Raw genomic sequence first — 27918 nt, forward strand, 5'->3', positions numbered from 1 at the left:
ATGAGGGTGTCTATATGTGTGTGTGAGTGTATATGAGGGTATCTATATGTGTGTGTGTGAGTGTGTATGAGGGTGTCTATATGTGTGTGTGAGTGTGTATGAGGGTATCTATATGTGTGTGTGAGTGTGTATGAGGGTGTCTATATGTGTGTGTGAGTTTGTGTGGTGTCTGTGTGTCAGCGTGCATGTGCCTTGATGTGACCATGTGTGGGGTATCTGTGTGTGGTCTGTGTGAGGGTTAAAAGAGCTCAGCCCCTACAGACTGGTCAAACCTCACTCGCTTTCCTATTTCCCAGCTTTGTCATTTTTGGCAAATAAAATCATATGTTCTTGTCTTCTCACCTATTAAAACTAGAGTAGTTTCTACCTCACAATATCATAGGGACTAGAAAGGGGAAAACATAAAAGTATTGTGCAAACTAGGGACAATCAGGTGGAAGTGTAAAATAGAAGAATATGTATGTATATATGAGGGGAATACCCTTATCCTTGTGGCACACTTCCTGAAGGAAGGGACCCTTATTCACTCTTTCCCTTCCGCTGACCCTCAGCTGTGGAGAGCATGGCGTGTGTTTGTTGGTGATGGCAGATGCTCATGGAACTGCAGTGTATGTGTCTAGACAAGCTTTGCACTCTGGTGGGCGTGTTAGTGTTAGGAAACCTTTCAGCCAAACACACAGTGCATAGTCTAGGGAAGAGATCAGTCTAGCGGCCCGGGGTTCCATATAGATCATCAAGTACTTGAGAAATCTGCCAGCTTAGTCCCTCATTATTCATGTTTTTTTGTAGTGTAGAAATTGCCTTTACTTTGAACATAATTCATCGCCATTTATAAGTTTAAAAGAGGCGCTTAAATCACATTCACTTTTGAGCAAACTTTGATATGCTATATAAACTTTGATATGCTTTGAATAGTGTGCATAAAGTTAAAAGTACAAAAAAATAAATGGGCTAAAAGCAATGACATACCCTGTGGATGTAAACCTATGCTTTTATTTAAAAACTAGAAATGTAATGAATGACTCTTCCTGCCTTGCTAGGATTTCAGACCCTCTCTGATTAAACACACTTACGTGACCTTCACACAGACCTAGCCTCCTACTGCTACCCATCAGCAGTAGTAGATCAGCCTGGAGAGCTTTCTTTGCTCAACCTAACAGAAATCATGAGCAGGTAAGGAGAAGCTCTCCCAGGGATGGAGACCCATAGGTTCTTGTCTTAGGCTGCCACTAGAATGGTGGCTATAGCCACTTTCACTGCTGTTTCTGCTCAGCTGCCACTTTTGCCATACCAGTCAGTACCAGTTCAACCCTTTCTCCTAATGGTAAAGCTCAAAAATAGGGGAGGAAAAATGACCCCTGGGAGAAGCTAATAGGCCTGGTGCTGCAGCCAGGGGCAGCACAGGAGGATGTCTCCTGGCTGACTCAGAGTGTTGAGCCAAACAACCCAAAGCCAGTGGCAAAGGTGCCAATGATGGACAGCCCCTCATGCAAATGGAGTATTGTGTTTATGCCAAGGATAGGTTCTCTATTTGACCACCACGAAGTGGTCTCCAGTAGCCCACGCCAGGATAAAATGAGCGCTAGAGCTTGGCAAGCCTTGTAATGGGAAAACATCCAACGTGACTGTTTGAACCAATCATCACTAAAAAGTTGTTGCATGATTGAGCTCAAGTTGTATGTCCGTGGCAAGCAGCTGTGACTGTAGAATCGCCTCCTCAGGATATCCCATGGAATCGTCAAAGCAGCAAATGGTCCAGTGCTCAAAATAGACAAGGGATTGGTCTAACAGCTGAACGTTGCAGAGTCAAGTCATGCTGATCTCCCAGTAACATTAAAGCAGAGCTGGCCATAAAGGCACATCACTAGCGTTGAGACTATTGGACAGATGTGATTCATCTCATTCTTATATACTTGTCTCTGTTCATTTCTTCTTTCCCTTGTAATGTACTGTATTTGTTAACCTCGTTTGCCAACTTGATTGGCTTGAGAAGACCCCTGGCTGGGTGTGTCCTAGAGGGTGTCTCCAAAGATGATTAAGGGAGCCAGACCTGCTTTAAATGTGGGTGGAACATTCAGTGGGCTGAAAACCCAGAAGGAATAAGGGTAGGCATCCGTGCTCCTCTTGGCCACCTGGTGTGAACTATTCTGCTCCTCTGTGTCCTTCTAGCCTTGGTGGAGTGGAACCTCTGACACCAGAAGCCAACGTAAATATTTGCCTCCCTTAAGTTGTTTTTGTCACAGCAGCAACAAACAAAAAGACAAAACTGTATTACATGTATAATTGATGTTTTAAATATCCTTCTGTGTCATTTTAATAGCTGAATGTTATTTTCTTCTGTGGGTGTGTACTATATCATTATTGCCCAACAGTCACTGTCTCTCTGGGGAGGCTTGAGATTTGCTTATTTTACATAAGCTGCTTTGATAGACATCTAAAAAAACTTAAAATCTGAAAACCACAGGTACAAGACAAAACCACGAGTTTTGTCTGGCTTAGAAGAAAGACTTTATTGGGGCTTAGAGTTGCAGATGGTGAGTCTGGAACCATCATGGCAGTAGGCAAGCAGATGTGGTTCTCCAATGGTAGCTGAGAGCTTACATTCTTACCCACAAGTAGTAGGCAGATACAGTTCATTGGGAATGGTGTGGGCTTTTGAAACCTTAAAGCCCTTCCCCAGTGACACACCTCCGCCAACAAGACCACACGTCCTAATCCTTCCCAAACAGTTCCGCCATTTTCAAATCAAACATTCAAATATATGGGCCTCTGGGGCCATTCTGATTGAAATCCCACCTCATTGGCCTTGCCAATATAAAATGACTGCTATGAGAATTTGATTCAGTTCTGTTTGTTCTTAAAATATTTCTTAGTTTGGAGTGATTTTTTTTTCTTTTGGCAGTTGTGTTTAGAGTTATTTTGTCACTGGAAAAATAAACCAAATGTTCTCTGAAAATAGTCTGTATTTCAGATTTTAGTTTTTTCAAATGAATCTGGGATAGGCTTTTTTTCCATTGATCCAAACTGGGATTTTTAATCATGGATATGGGGGAAACGCTGCTCTGAGGTCTCTTTTTAAACCAGAGTGAGCAGAGATTCGAAGCTAGGGATTGTTCTGGGAGATCCATGATCATTGCACTTTTGCCATGCAGTGGTGAGAGGCTGGGGACTGAGGTGGGAACAGGGGACAGTAAACTAATGGCAGGTTTAATATCTGTCCTGTGAGCTTAAAAGGTTTAAAGTCAATGTCCTTCATCTTCCATGGCTAGGGCAAGCTGAAATCTCAGGTTTTCTAGATAATAGGTAAGATACTAGATATTTTCCTCCACCTACAGGAAAGACATTAAGACATTTCAGAAAGATGAGTGTTTTGACATTAGAGTTAGCATATCTGGTGACATGCAATGAAAGTGACATAATGTATGTTATGACATCATGTCTGTGTTTCTTCCTCTTTTTTTCTTTTCCCCCTTCCCTTTCTCCCTCTTGCTCTGGCCCTGAATGTTCCACCCCCTCTCCCCCTCCAACTCCTGCTCCCCCAACCCTCCCCCCCTCCCGGGTGGTACACACATGCACTTGCTTGCTTGGATTTTGTTTTTTGTTTCTTTTTGTTTTTTTTTCATTTGTTTGTTTTGAAACAGACTCTCTCTATATATGACCTTTGATGGTCTGAATCTTGATATGTAAACCAGCCTGGTCTCAAACCCACACTGGGATTAAAGGCATGTATGTGGCACTGTATTCAGCCTAGATTTACTAGGTTTATGGATATAAAAAATGGGCAATAAAGCAAGAATCGCGATGTTTGTTTTAAAATGTAAGGATATTTTGGATTAGGGTTTTTGTCTGTGTGTTTTTTAATGTTTTCATTTCTCTGTATTTCTGCATTCTCCATATTTTTTTTTCAAATAAGATAATTGTTATTCTGTTAGGAAATTGCTAAACCATTTTATCCCACAAAGTCAGAGGCATGCATATGGCATAATCAGATGTTCTTGTAACTATTTCCTGTCTCCGCGGCATACTTTTCCTCTAACTTGGATTTAATTACTTGCAAATTAAGATACACAAAGAGATTAAGAGATAAAATGTGCAAAAAGCATGCGGTCCAGATTATCTTCTAGATGTCTGCGTGTGCTGAAGATCACTGCGCACAATGCTGCCTTAGCACTGAAAGTGCAGCCTTGGGCTGCACTTTCTCAGGTGCTGAACAAGGAAGAGTAGCAGTGGCAGGAAACAGGTTTGGACTAAATAGACAGATGGGCTGGAAGAAACTAGTCTTATTTAAGTATTTTCTACATTAAACAGGTGTCTAGTGGGGGTATATTACTACCATGAAATTTTAAATAAATGGCTTTTCATCCACAATGACTTTAGTGCCCTGTGTGGTGGCGCATAATAGCCAATGCGGACACTTGAAGATAAAAATGTGTTAACGCTCAGATCTGAATTAAACTCACGCAAAGTATGATGGTTCCTTTATTAATTTTGGTCTCCTTTTGTAAGGAAGGATTTTTTTTTAAGTTTAGAAAGTCTAATTAACTAATTAACGAAGCTTTGGGGAGTGATAATTGGGACGAATTTCTGGTAAAGTTATAAGCTGTCAACCTGATAAATATTTCCCAAGCATGTACTATGGGCCAGCCATTGCATTTAGTGAAGAACTTTAGTGTATAATGTACGCATTAAGCCCTTGACTTACATTGTAGTGAGGGGGGATTGCAACAGAAAGATGATAAAATCACTCCTAGTTCCAAATGTTAGGAAGGAAATAGCAGAGGCTGCGAACTTGAACCATACTGAAGCACTCTTCCTGCTTTGGGAAGAATGGCTAAGGGGGAATGTCAGAGACAGAAGAAGATGGCACATGCACACCCCGAACAAGGACAGGATGGCTTATTGGAGCAGTTCAATCCAAGCTTTGCAGGCTAAGGCATAGAGGAGTATCGGGTGAAGCTGCAGAGATAGTAACGTGGTAACAGTGACTGGATAAGGGCTTAGGGAACAAGGAAAGGAGGGTGAATTTTATTACAGAGGGAGGAAGGCATTATGGGATTTACAGAAGGGACAAGTCTAAGCCAGTTGTTTTGTTTTGTTTTTATCATTTTTGTCACACAAAGAATGGTTGCAGAGATGGAGGATGGGGGAGTTATGGGGTGTACCAGTTAGGGCTGCTACATTTGTCTAGCCAAGACATGTTGGTACCTAGGCTGAGGACAGCAGCCAAAATAAAGAGGAAAAGTGGCTTTGAAGGTTCCCAGGATGTAAGGGAGGGCATTGCGAAAGGCAAGAATCTAGATTAACTCCTAGCTCACTGAATTGAGTGAGAAAAAAGAAAAAGATTAAAGGAGACCAGACGAGGTGGAAACCCCAGCGAGCCAGCGGTACAGAGGAGTATGAGATTTTGTGTAAGGCTTGAATATGTGCTATGTCTAATCGGCTTGTGATGTTTCAAGGGGAAGTCTCTTTAGGGCAGTGGTTCTCAGCCTCTTAACACTGCAACCCCAACCATAAAATTATTTTTGTTACTCATATTTTTTGTTATTCATAACATTTTGCTGTTATGAATTGTAATGTCAATGTGGCCTCATGAAAGGATGGTTCGGCCCCCAGAGGGTCCTGAGGTACTGGCTGAGGACCACTGTTGTAAGGCTGTAGGGCACAAGAATTGAAGGCAAGCTGGCTAAAATGACATGTGATGCCAGACAGGGTGGCGCGTGCCTGCAACCTTAAAACCCAGTGGCTTGAAACGAAGATTTTTCATGCAAGACCATCCCTGGGTGCCTAGGTTGGAGCAACCTAGCAAGAAGTTGCCTCAGAGAGGGGGAAAAATTACATGTGAGAGAGCCAATCTTCCCATAAGTTTTATTTGAAAAGACATTTGAGTGAAATGTAATACATTTACCAAGGAGGTAAAAATATTCGTCTACTGGAACTACAAAACATTGATAAGAGAAACTAATGACTATATAAATGAAAGGAAATTTGTCTCATGTTCACATCTTAGAAAAGTCAATATGACTTAGATGTCTGTATCGCCCAAAGTGATCTTCAAACTCAATCCAGTCCTTCTCCAAATTCCAATGGAATTTTATAGAAATTAGAGTATCCTAAAAATCTTAAGGAGCTCAGATATACAAAGCAATTTTTAAAAAAATGAAGTCATCTCACTTTCTGACTTCAAAGTGTATTGCATACAACAGTAGTTGAAGCAGTATGGCACTGGCATAACAATAGACATAGAGACCTATGAGATGGACTAAGACTCCAGAAATAAACCCAGGTCAGCTGGCTTGTCAGCTGGTCCTCAGCTAGGATGCTGGAAGTTCACTCTAGGGGAGAAATAATGTATTCAGCAATTTGCAGCAGGAAACCTGAGTATCTGTATGGGAAAGAATAAAACTTACATTATACATGGAAAGCAACTCAGTATAAAATCTTAATAAGATCCCAGAAAATCTTAATAAGATTCCTAGAAAAAAAATAAGCAAAGAATCATGAAATAGGTCTTACTGTGGCTTATTAAATATGGCTCAAGAGGAGAACAACATCAAATTTAGCTTTTGTCTAACAAAGGAAACCACCAGCAGCATGTGAAGGGAACCTACATCATGCAGGTTAAGGGGGAAACCCTTGGCAAACATACCTGATGTGGGATTTGATCTGAAATGAGTGACAGGGTAGAACTGAATGGAAGAGAAAGCTGTTCCCTTAGGGTGTCCAGAAAGCATGGAAAGGGGATCCTACAAATCAATAGCCAAAGTAAGGATGACCTAGAGTTTAAAATCACATAACACATTTGTCCCTGTCAGTTCCTTTAAGGAAATAAAAATGATGCTTGATATGGGTGAAGATACTTCTGAAAAGCAAATTGTCAGCTAGAGCCTGAGGCTCATGGCTAAGTTCTTCCTTACTTCCAAACTGTCGGAGTTGCCATGGCTTTATAGTAAAGATTACAACATTATCCCTGTTATATACTGCAGTAGGCCACGTGAAAGACATGGATTGGGTCAGGGTAGATTGATTCTCATTGGAGACAAGAGCAAAAATCCAGAAACAGCTTTTCAGTTAAAGATCACTTTGCTTGGAGCTTGTAAATACATGCCTGTAGAGTCATTAGAGGTTATTTTCTGTGATAAAAATTTGAGATCTTAGGAAAATCAATAGGAAGCCACTCCAGGATTTGAGAGAAAGATGGGTTACATTTTGCATTACAGAAAAGTCCCTTTTAGTAATAGCTGTCCCAGACAGGTAGACTAGTTAGGAGTCTAAGGAAATCATCCATGGAAGAAGTGATGTGGTTTTTAAACCAGAGGGTAGCAGGAAAATGCAGAGAAAGTTTAGGTTAAAGAATATTACAACGATGGGTTGGGAAAGTTGATTGATCAAGTGCCGTGTTAAAGAAGAGTTCTGAGGGCTTTTGGCTTGGGTGTCTGTAGCAGGATAGGATATGGCTAGCTGGGCTGGAGTACAATTAATTTATCACACCTGTAAGACAAATAGGAACCCTGCAAGCAGCTATGACTATACAGCCTGAGCTCTGAAAAGGGTGTGGGTTCAGGAGTATTTGAGGGTCATTTCCTATAGATTACAGTTGAACCCATTGCTAGTGGGGATTATGGAGAGAGTGGTTAGGGGAGGGGAGGGGAAGAGAGACTACTGGAAGACTGAAGAGCATTGAGTATTAGAGAGAAATAGAGAGGGAGGGGAGCAGGGAGGGGAAGGGGAGGAAGAGAGAGAGAACTTGCCAAAGACATGAGAAAGATGAGAAGTGTTCTGAGAACTTGAGGGCGGGTTGAACATAAGTAGTCCTTGCTGTGTCTTCTCTGAAGTCGCCCCTCCACGGAGTATGGAAAGCTTGTGACAAGGGTCTAAGATGCTGATAACGCTTGCTTGCCTCTAGGACTCCTCAGACTTAAGCATCAGTGCCTCAGCAACTGAGAATGCCAACTCTCCTCCCATCAGGAGCGGAGGGGAAACACCTGGGTAATATTAGGGTAGGCAAAGGACAGCACTGGTGTGACTGGTAACCAATGGAGTTTGGACCCTTAGTAGAAGAAGACCAATTGTTTAAGGAGTCAATCCAAATTTGAGAGCTTGCAGGCTACTCTGAGTGCCAATACCCCAGAGAACTCAGGGAAGATCCTGAATGAGAAGAGCAAACGAGCCTACTTGCATCCTTGCCATGGCCATGGGAAAGCAGCTTGAGGCTTTCTTGTCAGTAAGTCGGGGAGGGTGACAAAGACTATCCATTAGTCCTTTGATGATTTTGACCTTACGTGTAAGGAGAGTGAGACAAGGCTGGAGCTTGGAAGGAGGATCAGCAAGCAGAAAGGGAACCTGGAGTAAGGGTCCCTAGAGTTACATTCTTATGTCTTCTGGTTGAAGAGCCCTATGAGAGGAAGAGGCTCAAGGCTATGGGAAAGAGCATGTCCAATGGGAGAAGACGCAAACAGATGTGTGTTAGGGAGTATGTTGGCCACTTTTGGGTCACAGTGACGAAGTTACCCGAACTAGACAACTAAAAAGGCTTATTTTCAGAAATTTCAGGATTGGCCTGTTTGCTCCATTGTGGCGGGCCTGACAAGCACATGCTGGAGCAAAGCAGCTGATTTCATGTTGGCTAGAAAGCTAGGACAAGATACACTTCAAAGTCACGCTCCAGGGACCTCCTTCCTCCAACCACACTCCACCTCATACCTCCCATCACCTCCCAATGATGCCATCATATCATGAAACCATCAAGGGACTCATCTGCTGATTATCGCTGAGGCCCCAGGATCCAATCACCTCTCAGGGCTTGGATCCACCATCAGGAGGCCAAGCCTTCAGTATATAAGACTTTGAAAATGGAACTCACCATAGCTACCATGAAAGAGCCAGCAAAGCATACCTAGCCATGAGAACAGAGACCATGGACCAAAAAGAATGAGTGTGGTCCCCGAGGCCACAGGCAGGCAGGATAGTAAACAAAAGGACCATCTTTCCCTCTGTGAAGCAGGAGCAGGATGCAGTTATCATGCAGGAGGCTTTAGGAGAAAAATGGGGTGGTCCATGGCAGGACTAGCAGACTGATGAGCAGGAGAACTTTGAACCACTGCATTGCCCACCTTGGCACTAACATTGTGATCTTTGAAAAGTCGTTTAGCCTCTCAGTTGCTTCTGTGTTCCCTGTGACCAAGCAGTGAGCTATAACTTTGGGTTATTGAAGGAATTCCATGAGTTAATCCACACCATACAAGAGTGCTATTGCCTGTAACTGTCATTATTGGTAGATCTGAGAGCGACTGCAGTCTAGGGTGAACCTAGCACCTATCTAGGTGAGTTGGGGGTGGGAAGTGTTGACCTGGGGAGGGTGATCTTAGCAAAGGAAGTGGTGTGTTCTGCTGGGAAGTCCTCAGAAGAGAGAAGCACTCAAGATTGGCTCACCAGGTCATTGAGAGGCTGCTTCAAGGAACGCAAACACTGGAGGCTCGAGGCAAGAGTCCGCTAAGAACCTGCCTTGCTGTAAAAGAGTGAGCTCTTAGGAATGTGGTTGACAGGAAGCCTAGGAAGCCAGAGAGCTATCTATATATAAGCTCTTTGCCCTGAGTGGGCTGTGTACCAGAGAGGGTGGCTGGGCAGAACATGGTAGCATGCTGTACAGAGCCTCATGTGTTCTGGGGACTTAGGAGCAGTGATCGGATCACTCTTGCCCTCTGCTCATTCTCCACACAAGAGTGGCCACAACTAGCAATGACGCTGAATGTACAGAACAGGTGCTACTTGCCAGTGACGCATCTGGGCTGTGGATGTTGGGCACTCCTCCCAATGCTGGCACACGGCACAGCTCTGTTTCCGGCTCTCAGATGATGATGCTGTGGCACAGAAATGGAGTTGTTTGGCTGAGCCATGCAGCTTGGGGGTTGGGAGTGGGGTGGTGCCATTATTAAAGCTGGCAGTGTGACTGCACAGACTGTCTCAGCCACCCAGCTAGCATACTTTGTCCTGTTTTATAAATGGCTGTGCTGAGAGAGGAGTTACAGGTGGAGGTGGAGCTGATGCCAGGGTTGTTCTAGCTCATGGAGAGTCTGTCTCTGTCTCAAGTTAAAGGGGGTTTGACTGTAAGCGTGAGAGGCTTACAAAGAACTCTGAAGAGTGATGCATGCATTATAGACCCAAGACCCTCCCAACCCAGCAGCTAGCTAAGGAAGAATGGTTTGACATAGCCCTGCTGCAAGGACATATGTCTTTCTACAGTCTGTGATTCCAGCTTAGCCCTGCCTCCACAGGACCTGACATGTTGTAGAAGTTCTAAAGAAACACAGATGTGCTGCCTTAGCCTAAGCCGAGTCTCTCCTCCACTCTCATCTGACAGATTGGGCAGTGGTAAGAGTTACCTCTGGGCAGAGAGAAAGATTCTCTCTCGGGAATCCTACAGCCTTCAGTAGTCAGTAAAGCTTGAAATCCTACAGACGTCTGACTTGAACCCATGCTTCCCAGCCCCAAACAGACAGAGCCCAGAGGCAGAGTTGTTCCCACTGCCCACCCATCATGGGGGCTTTCTTCCTTTGTGTCCTCAGATGGATTCAGAACTTTGGGGTTTCACCTCAACACTACCACAGAAGTTTCCAACTGCACTCTAAAGCTTGTCTTCCATTATATCTTTTCTGCTTTTAAGAGAAGTTTTTTTTAGCAGATAGACTTTATGTGTGAAGTATGTGGCTGCCCCCCAGGGCCACATACAAGGTCAGCAACTGACCACTCGCTCAGCTTGGACCACCCTGAAGGTCAAGATTGTCCTTCCAAGGTCAGGCCCCTTCCTGCCCCACTGACAGCCTTTTTAACCTGCTCTGGCATCCTGTAGCTCTTTGGGACTGCAAACTCTGGATCTCTGTCACCTCCCTCATCTCCATACTTTCCAGTTCTGCCTCCTTTTGGCCTTGATTTCTTCAATTCAGTCTCTGGTTCATTGACTCATTCAGCCCCTGGCATGTCTTAAACCTACACAGAGCCAAGCACATGTCAAATGCTCTGTTGAAATTTAATATTCAGTAATTAGTAACTGATTTGTGATTTATTGGCCTGGATTGATTGATTGGTTTGTTTGTTTGTTTGTTTGTTTGTTTTGGCATTTAAATTTTTACTGCATTTTTAAAGAACATTACACATAAGCCCTCTGACTGTGATGACTGAAGTTAGAGGCAAAGCCAAGTGGAGGCATTAGCTCCTAATCCTGCTAAAGACATCCTAGTTATTACATGCACTTGTGTTTTGGCTTTTCATTTGGGTTCCTTGACAACGGGCACTTTCTTACCCTTTGTTGTAATCCCCAGTGTGCCTTGTGTAAAGGAGCCCTGAGGTAGGTGAGGAGTGAGGTGTCCTTGCGGAGGAACTCACCTTAAGTCATCCTTCTCATACTGCTTTCCCTCTAACTAGATATTTATATTTGTGCGTGGTTCAAACTCACTTTTGTTCATTTATTGCCTGTTGCACTGGTTAGTTTTGTGTCAATTCGACACACACTTGAGTTGAGAGAACTTCATTCAGTTCAGGATAGGCTCTTAGGGCTGGAGAGGTGGCTCAGTGGTTAAGAGCACCGTCTGCTCTTCCAGGGGTCCTGAGTTCAATTCCCAGCAACCACATGGTGGCTCACAACCATCTATAATGAGATCTGATGCCCACTCTTTTGTGTGTGAAGACAGCCACACTGTACTCATAAAAATAAATAAATCTTTAAAAAGAAAGAAGAAAAAGGATAGGCTCCCACCAAATTGGCCCATTCTCTTGATTACTGATTGATGTTGGAGGCGTAGCCTGTTGTGGATGGGGCCACCCCTAGGCAGGTGCTCCCTGATAATATAAGAAAGCAAACTGAGCAAGCCAGTAAGCAGCACTCCTCCATGGTCTGCACTACAGTCCCTGCCTCCAGGTTCCTGCCCTGCCTGGGGTCCTGCCCGGACTTCCCCTAGTGATGGACTATGACCTAATAAGATGAAAATAAGCCCTTTTTCCTTCCCAATTTACTTTTGGTCTTGTAGTTTTATCACAGCAATAAAAGCCCCAACTAAGATAACAGCCAAGTTTATTATTAGCCCCGAGTCACAGAAAAACATTAAAAATTTCCCAGTTCAACATTTCCCTTCCCATAACTACATTTTTCATCCTCTCCCGCAAATGTCTTTCCAACTCCCCTACTGTGTTCTTTCAGACTTCCCAACAGGCAGAGGCTCTGACACCTGGTTCATTAGAAATTCTTTGGGGTCATGGCCCAACTGTCTTTTATCGTAATTTTCTGGCCTATGGGAGGCTGTGCTGCTTTGCCTTTCTCAATAGAAGACAAACCCATCCTATAAGTACTTTGTAGACTGCAGCAGGAGCAGAGCCAGGCAGAAGACCAGGTTATTTAACTCTAAGACCAAACATTTGTCTTCTGCTTATAACTGACTTTATATGTCTGTGGTTTGTCCTTGAGCAATTTCTGGGGCACGGACACTTAAGGGGGCATACCTCAGAAAACAAATGAAAATCAAAAGCAAAGTATAGAAGACAAAGAAATGAGAAGATACACCATACTATAAAGATTTGATACTTTGAAATCAGTCATTGGTCAAATGTCGTATAAGAAGTGAATGAGAGAGCATAGAAGAATTATATGGGAGGAGTCACCATTTGAGGTTTGTTGTGATTATCCCCCAGGCGGGACTGGGAAGATATTTTTTAAAGATATTTTAATGTTAATATATGCCTTTCCTACATGCCATGGTTTTATATGTATTTACTCTCCCGACTTTTCTCCCTCCATCTGGCATGCCAGCCAAGTGCGCACAAACACATTAGGTCTTTGTGTATTTAGGATTTAAAAGCGAGGTTGGGGAATATCCGGCTGTGGTGGTGTTTCCATGAGAGACGGAGCACGATGCTGGTCAGAGGACAGCACATGACTCGTAGCTGTTTGTGCCAGCAAGTTTCTTCTGTCGGTTGCTTGTGGTGAAACGGCTTTCAAAGGGCTTATGAATTCTTTCGGCATAACCTTTGTTGGGAAAATGAATTACAAGTGGTTCGTTTTATGCCGAGCCTTTTGTTATCACCATTTAAAGCCATCCTGTTTGTTCACTTTGTGAGAGCCGTTCTGCGGGCTGATGAATGTGTTTTATGAGAGAATAGAAGAGCCTGCAATTTGTTTTGATTGATCTTCATTCGGATTCAAAGAGAGCAGGTGCTGTCGTTTGGAATTGGTTTTGGCAGTGGCTCGGTTATATAAATATTAGAAATACAGACCGAAGCTTCTTTTAAATTATCTTTCTCCATTAGTGTAGGAGAGCTTTATGCTGAGTATTAAACCCTGTGGTTCTATTTTTACAACTTCGCATATAAACATGTTACATACCATATGTTTGAACATATGCATGTATATGTGGACTCCATTGTGCAGATGTATAGCATGGCAGATTTTCCATACTTCTTTAAAAGTTTATGCAAATATTATTCTCTCTCTCTTTTTTTATTATTCTCTTTAAAAATCTGAGAATGTGATTTCTGAATATAACAAGATGCTTTATTTTTTTTTTCTTCTAGTCTGAAAAGTGTAGACAGTTCTAACTTTAGAAATTATGTCAAGGGTTGTTTTCAGTTTAGTGTGGTTTTGTTGCTAATCTTTAAGCCTTAGAGAGTGACCCATTGGAGTTTTAAATCTGTTTTCCCTGCTTTTCTGCATCTTTGTTATTGTTGTTTGTTCCCAAAAGCCCCATTGAGGGCTGCTGTGCCTCTCCCCTAACACACCCTGCAGTTGATGGAAGTACTCCCTTTCCAGCTAGACTATGAACATGCACACATAGCTGCTCTCATCTTGTCCTCTGCAAACCGCCTTTGTTCAAAGTCTGTGCTCCTCAGATAAGCAAATGGAACGTTCTTTGACACCCCACCCCCCCAGACTGTACTGACCCAGTTCGTCCTGCAAAAATCCAGAGCAGGGCTCATGGCACCCTGTGTAGGAGCTGTCTGCATCCCTCTCTCCCTCCCTCCCTCCCTCCCTCCCTCCCTCCCTCCCTCCCTCCCACTGTGGTGATTTCCTAGTGAATTAGGCCCTGTCTTTGTCCTTCTGGTCCCGGAGCCAGGCTCACTACCTGACATGTGATACTCATTAAACGTTTATTGAAAGAATGGGATTATTTGTTGTTTTCATAATGAACATGAAAAGAGAATGATTAAAATAAAAATGATTAGCAGTGACATCCACCCATACTCTGTCTGCTTTCTATTTTGAGGAATTTCAAAAATGTGGATATACTTACAGCCTGGATAGCGTGAGAACATTTAAATATTGCTGTCTTATGGAAGCTCAGTTTCCAGAGGGCAGGAACACTGGGAGGATTAAATCCCTGATATCCCCTTCTCACTCCAATCAGGATCGAAGTGAGGCTATATCAGAAGAACCTGGCAATGCCACCAAACCAGAACTCCCTACCAGGTCAGCACAACTCATGGTTAGGAGAGAAGGGGATGAGAACCAGAGGTCACAGAGGGTCAGCCGCAGAGATGGACAAAACCCCAACTATAAAGCCTAGCTCACCCTTAGTCTTCGTCTCCTTCCTTGGTGTCTAATGAGCTGTTTGCACTTGTCCTTAGAATCCTTCACCTCTTGTATATGGTTGCTGACCTACTTAGATAATTAGCCTCTTTCCCCATCATTTGACCTTGCCTCAAACCCAACTATGGCAGATCAAAAAGAGCAAAAGATGTGGACCTAGCTAGGAATTGGGGGCTGTAGTCTTCCTCATGTAGTACTCCAGCATGGCCCCTGGGTACAATGCAACATCTAAAACATTCAGTAGCTTTAAACCAGCTCCCCTTCCACCTTGGAAATTAAGAACGCCCTCTAGGTCCAGACTCAATAATGCAGAACATGGTTTACATGAAATAATTATGTAAAATAATTGTAGGCTAATCTTTCAGATGTGTTTATGGATTCAGAAATGCAGTGTAACTTTTATTAGTCTTTGGGTTGTTTCCTTTGGGGAGTAGAAGCAGGGTGTTACCATGCTATAAAGAACATAAGATTTGAAGTCAAATGACTCAGAAGAGCCAGGTCTCAGCTCTGCCCACTCTAACCTGGGCTTCAAGCAAACTGCCCAAGGTCATAGCCTCTCTTCCTGTCACACCTGGGCTGCGAGGGCAACAGTGGAGCTCAGCAAATTGGTTGTGAGCCACTGAAGTTCTTTTTTTTTTTTTTTTTTTTTTTTTTTTTGGTTTTTCGAGACAGGGTTTCTCTGTGTAGCCCTGGCTATCCTGGAATTCACTCTGTAGCCCAGGCTGGCCTCAAACTCAGAAATCCACCCGCCTCTGCCTCCCAAGTACTGGGATTAAAGGCATGCGCCACCACTGCCCTGCACCACTGAAGTTCTTACCATAAATTGGAGGCTCCCTTCCACTGAGAGCCACAGTTCTTATGGCTCACCACCTCGTGTCTATCTTCCGGCTTTCATTTTCCTTTCAGTTTTGTTCTTTTCCTGGCTCGCCCAGCCCCAGTCGTTCCTCACTCTGAATCAGCTCTGATGTGGACCTAGCTGGGAATTCACAGGGGATTCACCTGCCTAGCTCAGGGACTCTATGGTTTAGCAGGCTGGCCCTTGGGAGCCCCAACTGTAGTCTAACTTCTGCATTCTGGGCTCGATCTTAGCCAAAAGGCTGAGAAGCTATTACGGGCCACGTTGTTCAACCTTCACCCCGTTGCTCAGGCTCCAATAGACACCTCTGCTTTTGGAGTCTTTAATACTATCTCAGGTTGAAAAGATCAGCAGTGGCTTCCTGCTGATACCCATCTTTAACTACTACCTCTTGCTTAGTATTTTGATTATTTGTTTGTTTGGTTTGGTTTTTTGAGACAGGGTTTCTCTGTATAGCCCTGGCTGTCCTAGAACTCACTCTGTGGGCCAGGCTGGCCTGGAACTCAGAAATCTGCCTGCCTCTGCCTCCCAAGTGCTGGGATTTAAAGGCGTGTGCCAAGTTGATCTAGAACTCACTATAGACACCAAGATGGCATTGATGTTAGAGATTCTGCTGCATCTGCTTCCTGAGTGCCAGGATTAACGATGTGTGCTAACGTGCACAGCCCTTCTCTAGCTTTCCCCCACCGCCCAGCACTTCAGTAACCAATTCCATGCATTACATTCCTTCTCTGGACTCCATGTGGTTATGTTTTCCCTAGTGGCCTCTGGCAACACTCTTGAAGTGGCCGGTTACCTATATTTCGTTTACTGGTTAGTGTGGTTTAACCTGGCCTCCGAGCCTGTGAGGCATGCTGAAAATGACGCTTCCTCATTCTTTTTGTGCGTGGGTAGTAATTAGTCACTGGCTTAGGTACGTGGCCCAAGAATTTGAGTTTTCGAAAATTCTCACAGCACACCCACACTGAAGCAGGGGGTCCTTGAGGTAGGAATGGGGAGCATCCCCATTCCCTAAATGCCTCCTTCCTACAACTCAGCCTTCCAACAAGAATACCTGCCCTAAGAAAATTAGAAATGGCTGCCTCCCATCCACTTTATGAAACAAGTATCAAAATAGCACACTGAGGGCTAATGAGAGGACTCAACAGCTGAACGCTTGTATGGCCCTTGCAGAGGCCCTGATTGCAGTTCCCAGCCCCACATCCAGTGGTTCACAACCACCCGTAACCCCACTGCCAGGATGTCTGATGCCCTCTATAGGCAACTTCAATTCATGTGTATAAACCTCCACATAGATACATGCATGTATGTGATTAAAAATAATTTGTTACTGTTTGAAACAGCAACAAAGCTAAATTGAGGAATGTTGAGAAACTATAATATGAACTGAGATAATGTGCATAACACCATTCATATGTCATAGCATGATGGCCGACACTGGTAAACCTAGCACTTGGAAGTCTGAGGCAGGAGGGTCACTTTGAGCTTAGGAGTTTGTGGACAGACTAGTATCATATTCTCTTTGAAAAAAAATTTTTTTAATTTAAAAAGATAGTATCCATTGTTTGCTATTTCTGTGCACAAGAAGATAAGTGTGTGAGGGGGTGCATAAGTGTGTGGGTGCAAGTGTGTGTTAGCGTGTGTGTATGTGAAACCAGAGGTCAGCCTCAGGTATTCCTCAGGATCCATGTATCTAGTTTTCTGAGACAGTCCTTTGTGGACTCTGGCTTACCAATTGCACTGTGCTAGCTGGCCAGTGAGCTCCAGGCTCTACCTGCCTGCCTCCACAGCACTAAGATTACAATCATGCGGCGTCACAGTATTCTACATGAGTGAAGAGATCAAACTCTGGACCTTGTGCTTATGCAAGAAGCACTTTACCAACTGAGCCATCTCCCAAGCTCCTGAATTATTATTATTTTTTTAAATTAACAGAATCCAGATAGTATGTACCAGAAACACTGGCAAATAATCAGTTATGTAGAAACAAAAACAAAACCTTTTATTTCCTGGCTGTGTTACGTTAACCAACTTTTGTTGTTTTTGTTAACCAACTTTCTTTCTCAGCATCTTACTATATACAATATAATATAGCTCTGTTTAATTTCAGAAGTCGTTTTAAAATGAGATTTTACTTGGAATCATGGGTCAGACTACATTCTCAACACATTTACTACAGAGATTATTTCCTTAATTAATTAGTCATTGGGTTGTCTGCACTCTTGTGCCCTTGCAGACACTATGAATGCAGCCCTGTCTAATTCTCATCAAAAGGTCAATTGTGGAGAATGCCATTCCTGGAGGACAGCCTGGAGGATATGCAGTCTGTTCCTCACTGAGAGACAGTTTAAATCTTCCTCGTGGTTTGTGTCAGATCACCAAAGAGCTGCCAACCGGGGTCGCCACATATTTTCTTCTTGTCAGTTTCACGGTACCAGGGAAGATCTGAAGGCCCCATCATCAGAGATTTTTGAACTGTGAATTGAAAAAAGAAAAACACACAGCTTTCCTGATGAAGAAGAGTGGAAAGATGGAAACAGGATCGAATGAGGGACACAATAGAGTTAGATGAAAGGGTTAGTAGGCTCAGAGCCTTCCCCTACCTGAGAGAGACATATATTCATGAGGATGACAGATAGTTCTACACATGGAGTGAGTCCCAGTAGACCAGCTATGGTGCTGCTCCTGGAGGATCAACTGGAAGTGTTTCCATCAAATGAGAATTGAACCAAAGGCATGAGGATAGGGAAGGGGGAAAAGAAAGAACACAAAGAAAGTGGTAAGCTGCAAACTTAATCAAATGCACTAGGTACTGTTTGCTTTGCTTTGATGAAATACTGCTCAAACGCCACCTAAGGAGAGCAGGGGCTATTTTGACTCACAGTTGTAAGGAATACAGACTGTAGACTTAGAGAAGGCATGGAGGCAGGAATGTGGTCACTTTGTATCCCTTTTGTATCACTTTTATGTCACTTTTGTATCACTTTGAGCCAAGACTGGCCACCGCAGGTGCTTGGCTCACTTCCTCCCTCCCCCTTTGCATTTCATCCAAACTCCAGATCATAGGGTAGCCCCACCCGCCTTCAGGATGGGTCTTCCTTCCACAGGGAGTCTCTCTAAAAACTCTTACAGACTCTTAAGGTGTGTCTGCTCCATGATCCTAAATCCAGCCAAATTGACAATGATGAATAACTGTCACAACTTATGATCAAGTCTAAATGATGCTAAGTTGAGCTGTCAGTTGTTAAGACTCCTTGAAGAGGAAATGGCACTGTCTGTGAGAAGTGTTTGACACACGGTATAGAGTGGGGAACGAAGAATTAAAAAACATCCCAAATGTGCCCGCCTGTAGTTATAGAAGAGAGCAAAGATGCTACAGGTTGGCTTCTCTAGAAACACGTGCTGGGTACATGATATTTATTAATAATTAACTGTGTTGTGCTCTCCGAAAAGATATGTCGAAGTCCTAACTACAAGTACTTGTTCATGTGATCTTGTTTGGAAATAGACCTTTCAAAAATATGATCAAGTGAGGATGACATTGTTGGATTAGGCTCTAAGCAAGAATAGCTCAGGCAATAAGGAAATGTCACACTTAGATAGGGATACCTGGTGAACATGCTGTGGGGTCAAAGAGGCCACAATTGGAGAGAAAGAGTATAAACCAAAGACTGAAGAGATGGATGGGAAAGACAAGTTAGGGAGAGGCAAGGAATGGGTCCACCCAGAGCCTCAGAGACATCGTGGCCCTGTTAGAGCCTTGAAAACCAGGAGGAAACACATTGGCCACTTTAAGCCAGCTAGCCTGTGCTCCTTTGATAAAGCAGCCCAAGAAAGCTAAAAGGAGCTATGAGGAAACGGAAGACCAAATTCCTATGCAGAAGCCACAGAGCCTGGACTGAGTGTCTGAGAAGAGGCCTTGTCACCTGACCACAGAAAGGGCTGCCCAAGGAGGCTATGACCTAGGGTGACTGACTCGCTCCAGAGGCTGACCCAGAAGGAGCTACCTGCAAGATGAGATGTTTACTGACTGATCCACCACCACCCCAACCTCCCATCCCCATCCCGCCAGGCTAGCAGCTCATGCTTCTTGAAAGAAGATCTGATTGGTAAATCTTTGAGTCTGCTACCTTAGGCCCCGAGAAAAATAGCAGATATCAGGGACATATATAGTCATTTTGTTTTTACCAAAACAACTATGGTTGGGGATATGACTCAGTGGTAGAATGCTTACTTAACCATGGGAAACGCCCTAGGTTTTATCCCCAGCATTACAACAACAAAAGAAAGATTTAGAAAAAAAATTAAAGTAGAAAGATAACTATGAGAAAATATATATGAAATTGAACTTTTAAATTACCAAGAAGAAAAAAAGAAGAATTGAATTATAAACTAGATAAATCCAGCAAAGGAGTGAGAAACAATAAATACAGGAAGAAGTGTAATTAATCATAATGTGTGTTGGAAGCAATCCAAACTATAATTTTTCACAACAGATATTTTTTAAGTGGCAAAGTCTGATTTTTAAAAAAATGTTCATTTTAAGCTATTTATAAGAAATCCTAGTAAAAACAGACTATCGAGCTGCTGGTAGGAGCAGACTCAATCTGGTGCTTTGGTAATTTGGCGTTTGGTTAAAATATAGAATAGCAAATTTGGGGATGTAGTTCAGTGGTAGAGTAATTACCCAGCATGCATCAGGCATGATTCGCAGTAGAAACGGGGATTTGGGGGGAGTATGCAGGGAACCCTGCCCACACTTTAAACCAGGTGGGTATGAAGATGCATATGTGAAATTCAAGTGCTTTGGAGTCCAAGATAGGAGGATCATAAATTCATGGACAGTCTGAGCAGGGTAGCAAAATCCTGCTTCAGTTACTATTATTTAGTGAGCCCTGCATTGGATCCTCAACACATCAGTGTCCAGCGCTGTAGAGATGAAGGCAGAGGATCATACATTTAAGGGGACTGTCAACAACAACGACATAATAAGTTGCAGACCAACCTGAGCTGCATGACACATCATCAGAACAAAAGCCAACACCTAATGGGGATATCATTAGTGCATTGAAGAATGCTATGTACTTTTTTCTTAAAGGAACAAAACAAAACAAAACAACAAAATTCACCTAACTTTTAAAACCCTTCAAAAAGAAGGGATACTTTTGGCAGTACTGGGAATTGAACCTATAACAAGGCTATACTACCGAGCTGTCTCTATCCCAAGGAAGAGCTATTAACAGGAAATGCAATGGTATTAACAATAAAGTGGAGGGCATGCTACAAGATGTCTCCCTGAAGCCACCAGGTCCTTTTGAATGACCAGATTAAGGCTGATTCTACCAGCTCAAGAGTGTTGGAGTCAAATCATGTCTTGAAGGAGATTGAGAAACAACTAGAAGAAGGAGAACATCTGGAAAAGTGGTGATGTCTCTGCCTTTAAGGTGGTGGAGGCCCTGTGATCAGCAAGCCACGAACCAGGGTGGCTGACAGAAGGAAAGGGAAGGATGGGAGCTTCCTGACTAAAGGCCAGCTTCATCATAATTCCATCACCGTGGCAGACTCAGCCTTGCTGGCTTTGGTGGCTGGTAAAAATGAATCCTCAGTCAGCTCTCCTTTTAAGACAAATTAAAAATCACTAGAAACATATATCCGGTGATCAAGTTACAACTTCTTCAGCTTCAGCCTGGGAAACCTAAGCTGTGAGGAACTTCCCTTGGCACTTTGGAAAATCAAGATGAAACGTGCCGATATCCATACACTCCATTGTTGGAACCTAGACTGAAACATTAGCAAATAGCATGACTTAATTGTTCGTAAGTGGGTATGACCAAGCCTGCGCCTCCTAAGCTCTAGGTGAATAGAGCCTGGCGGTGTGCTGTCGTTTTGTAGAATGGCACACGACTGTGCATGAGCAAGCTAATATGGTAAGTGTGGTTTGGAGTAGGTCTGAGTTTCAGGGTGAAATAAGAACTGTAAATAGCTCTTCCATAAAATAATATGATATATATGTATATATATATATATATGTGTGTGTGTGTGTGTATAAAACATCAGGAATAAGAAAATAGATGTTACTCAGAGTATAGATGGTTTAAAATAATTCAATAACTATAATGGGAAATACTATGGAAATAAAATTTTAAATCTGAGTAAAATGGATGATTTCCTAACAAATTATAAATTACTAAAATTTTATCCAGAGATAAATTACAAATTCTAAGAGTTTAATAATTATAGAGCCAAAACTGATCGCACACAAAGACTTCCATGTAATTACATGCATCAACTCGTTAGTACCAAACCCTGATAATGAAGCATCCGGTGTCAGTCCTGGGTGTATACTTTTTCTTTAAGATCTTGTGCAGAACAGAGCTGCAGTTTGTTCATGAGAATATTGTTGATGTCATGATGAGAGGACACCATTTCAACCTCTGACTCTTCCAATCTTTCTGTCCCCCTCTTCCATAAGACTCCCTGAGCTTTTGGGGATGGGTGGGCTGGTATAGATGTTCCATTTAGAATGTCTGCGGTCACTTAATCTCTGCCACACAGTTATTTTTAAATAGGAAAGTACGTATATATTAGTACTGATAAGAGCAAGTGGAAGAGAGAGAGAAAGAGAGAGAGAGAGAACATATGTACAGCAACAAGCATGGAGGAGTGGGTATTTTTATAGCAATGAAAAATGGTTGACATTGATTACCTCTAAGGGGAAATGTGTGGAAGACCTGGTTTACTTACTTTATACCTATCTACAATTTAAAGGGTGGCACGGGTCTGCAATTCCACATACTGAGGAAGCTAATGTAGCATTATTGCAAGGTCAAGGCTACTTGGAAAACTTAGCAAGGTCTTGCCTAGACATTCAATAAGGTGTAATGTGCTTGCCTGGTACGTGGTAGCCAGGCTCAACCTCTAGTTCTGAAAAAGGAAACGTTACAAGCGGATACCGCCTCTGTGTTAAGGGTAATTATAGCTTCTGTTTGCAGTGTATCAGCTAAGCAACTCTGATTAAAAAAACCAGTCCATTTGTCATAGAACTAATGCTGAGAGATTTACATGTTAAGAAAAGAATCCCCTATGAAAACTGATAGGGGGATATCCAGTGCGGCCTCTGTGATTTGAATGGCTGCTTTTATCTGTTGGAGACTCTGATCTGGAAACCGATCATCGCCTTTGCTGCAGCAAGTAGGGACTTGCAAGTTTAGTTGGCTGTACAACATATTCAGTACACATTGGGTCCTGTGGTTTATGCTCTTGCTGCCCACATTATCGATCCTTCATGCATACCCCTTCCTTTATCCTCACTACTCAACCCCAGAGCCACATCTGATCCTTTGGGGAAGAGGAAGTGTGGATATCAATAAATATTGACCTACGATCTCTTCTCTAACAGGAACCTGGGGGGACAAAAGCAGTGTCAACGATGAGCAGGCCACCCGTCACCACCAACTCCAGATGACTTGCCATTTTACTTACAAAGGTAAGAAAATGTATTCTATATCCATAAGTAATCCTGACAGATGCTCTATAGAGACCTTAATCTTTCTATAGTATCTTTATTGATGTACCGAGTTCAGGACATTTAACTTTAACCATATCAAATTTCAAACAAACACCAAGCAAACGGGACATGGAAAGTTTTGAATGTCTGCTTGTGTGTGGAGGGACAAAGCATGGTGGGGGTGGAAAATGCCATGAATTACCAGTGCACGGTTAATTTTTAATCACCTTCAAATTCTCCCTAATTTTAAACAAATACTCAGAGAACACAGCACAATGCTAGAAAGAATGCTCGGTGCATTTGCAATTTCATCGTTAGGCAATCAATCCCCAGTACTTTTCAGGATATCTTCCCTCCTCTCATTTGTAGAGATGGTATGATTACAGTGTTGTCATGTATGCCTGCTTTGGCTTACACACTTGCAAGTGCATATTGTACCCAGTGCAGAAACATAACAAGCCTAGGACAGAGAGTAACCCCCACAGTGCCCATTTTAGTAGTTCTTTGTAGTTTGCTGGTATGGGGCTTATTGCTGTCAACTTGAGAGGTCTAGAGTCTCCAAGGAGACTGGCCTCTGGACCTGCTTGTGGGGGATTATCTTGATGGTATTGACCGAGGTGGGAAGACTGTCCACTGTGAGTGAGATTTTCCATGTTCCCTACGTACTGCTTCTGGACTGTATAAAATATGAGTACGTAGTCCATTGCTTTCCCTGCTTGCTATAGACACAAAATCAGTCGCTGCTTCAGGTCCCTGTGCCTTGATTTCCCTACAGCGACAGACTGTAGTTGGAACTAGACTCAGACCTTTCTCCCTTAAGTGGCTTTTGTCATAGGAGTCTATCACAGCAACAGGACAAGAAGCTAAGAGCCTAACCCCAACCCTTCCATTTACCTCTTTGACTTGTGTATCCCTGGGTAATATTGTGGTGTTTTGTCAAACATCACTCTATGATTATATGAAATCTCAAATATTTTTAAAAGAAAGAAAAATTAACAACATTGAACTCAGGTGACCCTTTAGGGGGTGATAAGTTGGGATATCAATAAACATTGATCAGTGATCTCTTTTCTAACAGGATCCCAGGGTAGGGGTCAGAAGCACTGTCAACAATGAATAGCCACCCCTACACCCCCCAGCCCCCCCCATCACTTATTTATTTGCTCTGTGCTTCCCGAAAGGAATTTAAATGAATTGAATAACCTGGCTCATTTCTCGCCTCCTTCCCTATTGGCAAGTCAGGAGTGATATACAATGGAATGAAAAATACTTTTTTTTGCCACTCTCTGCTTACTGCCCTTCATTCATGCCACTTAAACCATTTCCCAGAGATTGGGTCTCAACTCCCCACAGAGTGGCTGTTCCTGTGTTTCCATCTTCAAAGCTGGGGGTCTGAGAAATGTAGCTACTCAAGTGGCATTCTTCAGGGAGGGCCCTCTGTCTCTTGGCTCTGTTGAGCCATGTTGGTTTTTTATCCTGAGCTGAAGGTTGGCTTTTTATCCTGATATTATTAAGTCTTACAAGCATTTTAATCTTCCTAGGATTTTATTCAGAACCCATAAAAGTATTATTCTAAGAAACTAGAGAAAAAGTCAATTCCTCTTTGAACAAATGAAGCCGATGTTTTTGTGAAACAGACGTCGTTGAAGACTCTCAGTTCTAGAATGGACAGGTTGAATAGACCCCCTATCTGAACGCTGAGAAGGCAAGTCAGGGGTTGTGATAGCAGTAGACCTGGTGAGGTGGGCTCATCTAAGTCATTACCTTCATTCTTCTGAATGGCCTTAGTCATGTCATGCACACATCAGTGCTTCAAGTTCAGGTGTAAAGACACAGCTGGCAAATTCTTTGGTACCAAAAATACTAAACTGATTAAGAGTCCAGGACTCAAAGACTTGTAGGAAAGTCAGACGATTTATCTCCCTGGTGGTATTAAATGTCCTTCCTGTAATTTAGGATCCTATAGTGAGTGCTCTTGGAGTAGAAGGTAATTAGCAAAGAGTTCCAAACGGAGCAGTGTGCAGAACTGAGAGACTTTGGAGCCTCAACCTTAGATCATAAGTCTTCATTATTTGGAAAAATACAAATAATGAGCTTAGTGACGAAGTAATAGTCTAAAAACTTAGGAGTAACAAGGAAATTACTAATACTATTAACAATTATGGGTTTAAAAATCAATAATTAAAATACTAAGACCTGAATAGGTAGATTAGCAAAAGTCTGAGAAACTCAGGAGGAAACAGACAAAGGGCTACTGTGGTGGGAGGGAAATGTAGTCCTCACTCAGTGAGGAGTCTGTATTTGACCTGACAGATTATCAAAATATAGTAGCTGTTGTTGCTCAGAGAGGCAGGCTTCCGCTCACTCCAGATATGGTTATGAGCAGGCAGAGAGTTCTTGGAAGGCAATCTGCTGATATTACTCAGAGCTTTAAAGTGTTAATACTCCAGTATGACTTAGTCATTCTAGGAATCAAGTCCAATATAACACTGGTAATTGTCTGATTTGCAGAAGCAAAATGTTTGAGCCACAACTATGCATCAGTTTTAGCATCATTAACTAAAGGACTGACACACAATTGGATTCACACCGTGATGTCTCCTTGCACCTAAAAGAAAATATTCTTTTTCCAGCGAGGGTTTTTTTTTTTTAATTTTTAATCACAAAAGGGGCACGGGCTTATTACATCAATGTTCACTGAAAACACAAAGATATTAGCATTTTTCATATCAAAATGCATATGTCAAACGATAGAGATGAATGCGCTAAAATGTGAATCATGGGGTTGCTTAAGGGTAGTACTATTAAGAGTGTGTGTGTGTGTGTGTGTGTGTGTGTGTGTTCTGGTTCATAATTTTGGTACTTTCCAGATATTGTTACAGCTCTTACAACTGAAGCAAAACTAAATTTAAATAGCTTGTAACAAGAAATCTATCCACATGATAAGAGCCTACAGCATCTTGCTTCAGACTTAGAGAGGTGAGCGTACTCCGAATAAGAACTCTTGGATTTTCTTTTTCCTCTGCTCACCCCGCTGAAACAACAGCAGCAACAACAACAACAACAACAAAGCAGTGTCTAAAATATATGTTGCTTGTTCGTGGCATTATTAATATGCTGCACTAGAAAGGAGCAGTCAGAATTCACAGGGAACTATCTCTCCTTCCCAGATGTCGTCAACTGCTGAAAATGGAGACGCCGTACCTGGAAAACAAAACGAAGAAAAAACCTACAAAAAGGTGAGTTTTCGTGCTGTTCTGCTGTTGCAGGATTGAGGATTTTAGACCTTTCCTTCCTCTGAAGCAGTTGTTAACCGTCTTACTTTCTCTTGCGGCTCTACTGAATGAACAAAACCTTGGTGGTTTAAGTGACAAAATGTATCATCACATAATTGTAAGGGTCAGAAGTCTGGCAGAGGTCTGACGGGTGCCCACTCCTTCCAGAACAGCTAGGGGAGGACTCAACGGCTTGTTCTAGCCAGTTACTAGCTGTGACCAAAGGATGGACCATCTAGTGATTGCCATATGCAGGAATCCATCCCATAATCAGCTTCCAAATGCTGACACCATTGCATACACTAGCAAGATTTTGCTGAAAGGACCCAGGTATAGCTGTCTCTTGTGAGACTATGTCGGGGCCTAGCAAACACAGAAGTGGATGCTCACAGTCAGCTATGGATCACAGGGCCCCCAATGGAGGAGCTAGAGAAAGTACCCAAGGAGCTAAAGGGAACTGCAACCCTATAGGTGGAACAACATGATGAACTAACCAGTACCCCTGAGCTCTTGTCTCTAGCTGCATATGTATCAAAAGATGGCCTAGTCGGCCATCAGTGGAAAGAGAGGCCCATTGGACTTGCAAACTTTATATGCCCCAGTACAGGGGAACCCCAGGGCCAAAAAGGGGGAGTGGGTGGGTAGGGGATTGGGGGGGGTATGGGGGACTTTTGTGATAACATTGAAAATGTAAACGAGGAAAATACCTAATAAAAAAATAAATTTAAAAAAAAAAAAGTTCCCTGAGTCCCCACTATCACACTTCCTTCTATCTCAAAGCCAGCAGTGGCTGTCAGGGTAAGGTTGGAAGGCCATGCCCTTAATTGCCTTCCTAGATAAGGAAAAGTGAGGGGAGAGAGTTATTTTTCTGCCTTTATTCTTAATATTCATAGGAAGAAGACCCACTGTGGTATATGAGATCCTGTGTCTAGCATATGAATCCTTTAACTTACTTTAAAAAAAAGGTATAAGCATGAATTGCTTTCACGCCATGCCTCTTTGAATCCTCTAAAATTTCATGTCTTTAGTCCATTTCATACAGACCTCTTTTTCTGGGCTTCCCAGTGTATCTTACTAGTCTTTGAATTTGATACATTTTTGGCTCTAAACTAATCAAGCTAATGTTAGCATTACTGTTGGATAAAATATGACCCTTAGCAGCACTGTCCCCACTTTTTTTTAATGCAGTGTGAAAAATGGCACAAAGACTTTTTTTATTAGATATTTTCTTTATATACATTTCAAATGCTTTCCCGAAAGTTCCCTATACCCACTTCTAAGTTAACTTTATACATTACGGCTTTTAAAAGTTCTTGCCTTCTTCTCTTTTGGGCTATTGATGCCTGTGTATTATAGATTTACTATATCCCATATTTTTGTTTCTACTTACTCTTCTCTGATGGACAGCTAGTGAGAACTTTTCTCCAGACGTCTGTTCTGACCATGTACTCTGGTCATGAGTCATGTGAAATGTTGCTTTTCCTACGTGTCCTTTTCCTGTGGATCTTTTTAACTCTTCTTTTCTACTCAGAGAAACCTAGAAATATAAACATGGAGATTGCTATCTCCAGTGATGGTGCTCTCAGGAAAAAGATGTGTCAGGATGAGGACTAAAGAATTCCATGATGGCCCGGCGGCGAGGGGCATGCCTTTAATTCCAGGCAGAGGCAGGTCGATCTTTGAGTTTGAGGCCATCCTGGTTTTACAGAGC

The 27918-nt window shown here is 42.7% G+C and overlaps 1 protein-coding gene across 1 annotated transcript in view; it reads left to right on the top strand.

The window, feature by feature from the left end:
* Pip5k1b (phosphatidylinositol-4-phosphate 5-kinase type 1 beta) overlaps positions 1–27918 on the top strand; it is a 271358-nt gene that overhangs the window by 87947 nt on the left and 155493 nt on the right. The window contains exons 2-3 of the mRNA XM_085833913.1: positions 22825–22911; positions 26103–26171. Of these exons, the coding sequence (XP_085690039.1) occupies positions 26103–26171 (69 nt within the window). The 5' untranslated portion in view covers positions 22825–22911. The remainder of the gene's footprint in view (positions 1–22824; positions 22912–26102; positions 26172–27918) is intronic.

This window comes from Mus caroli, unplaced genomic scaffold, assembly GCF_978045245.1.
Source record: "Mus caroli unplaced genomic scaffold, Mus_caroli_1 scaffold_20, whole genome shotgun sequence".
Classification (NCBI taxonomy): domain Eukaryota; kingdom Metazoa; phylum Chordata; class Mammalia; order Rodentia; family Muridae; genus Mus; species Mus caroli.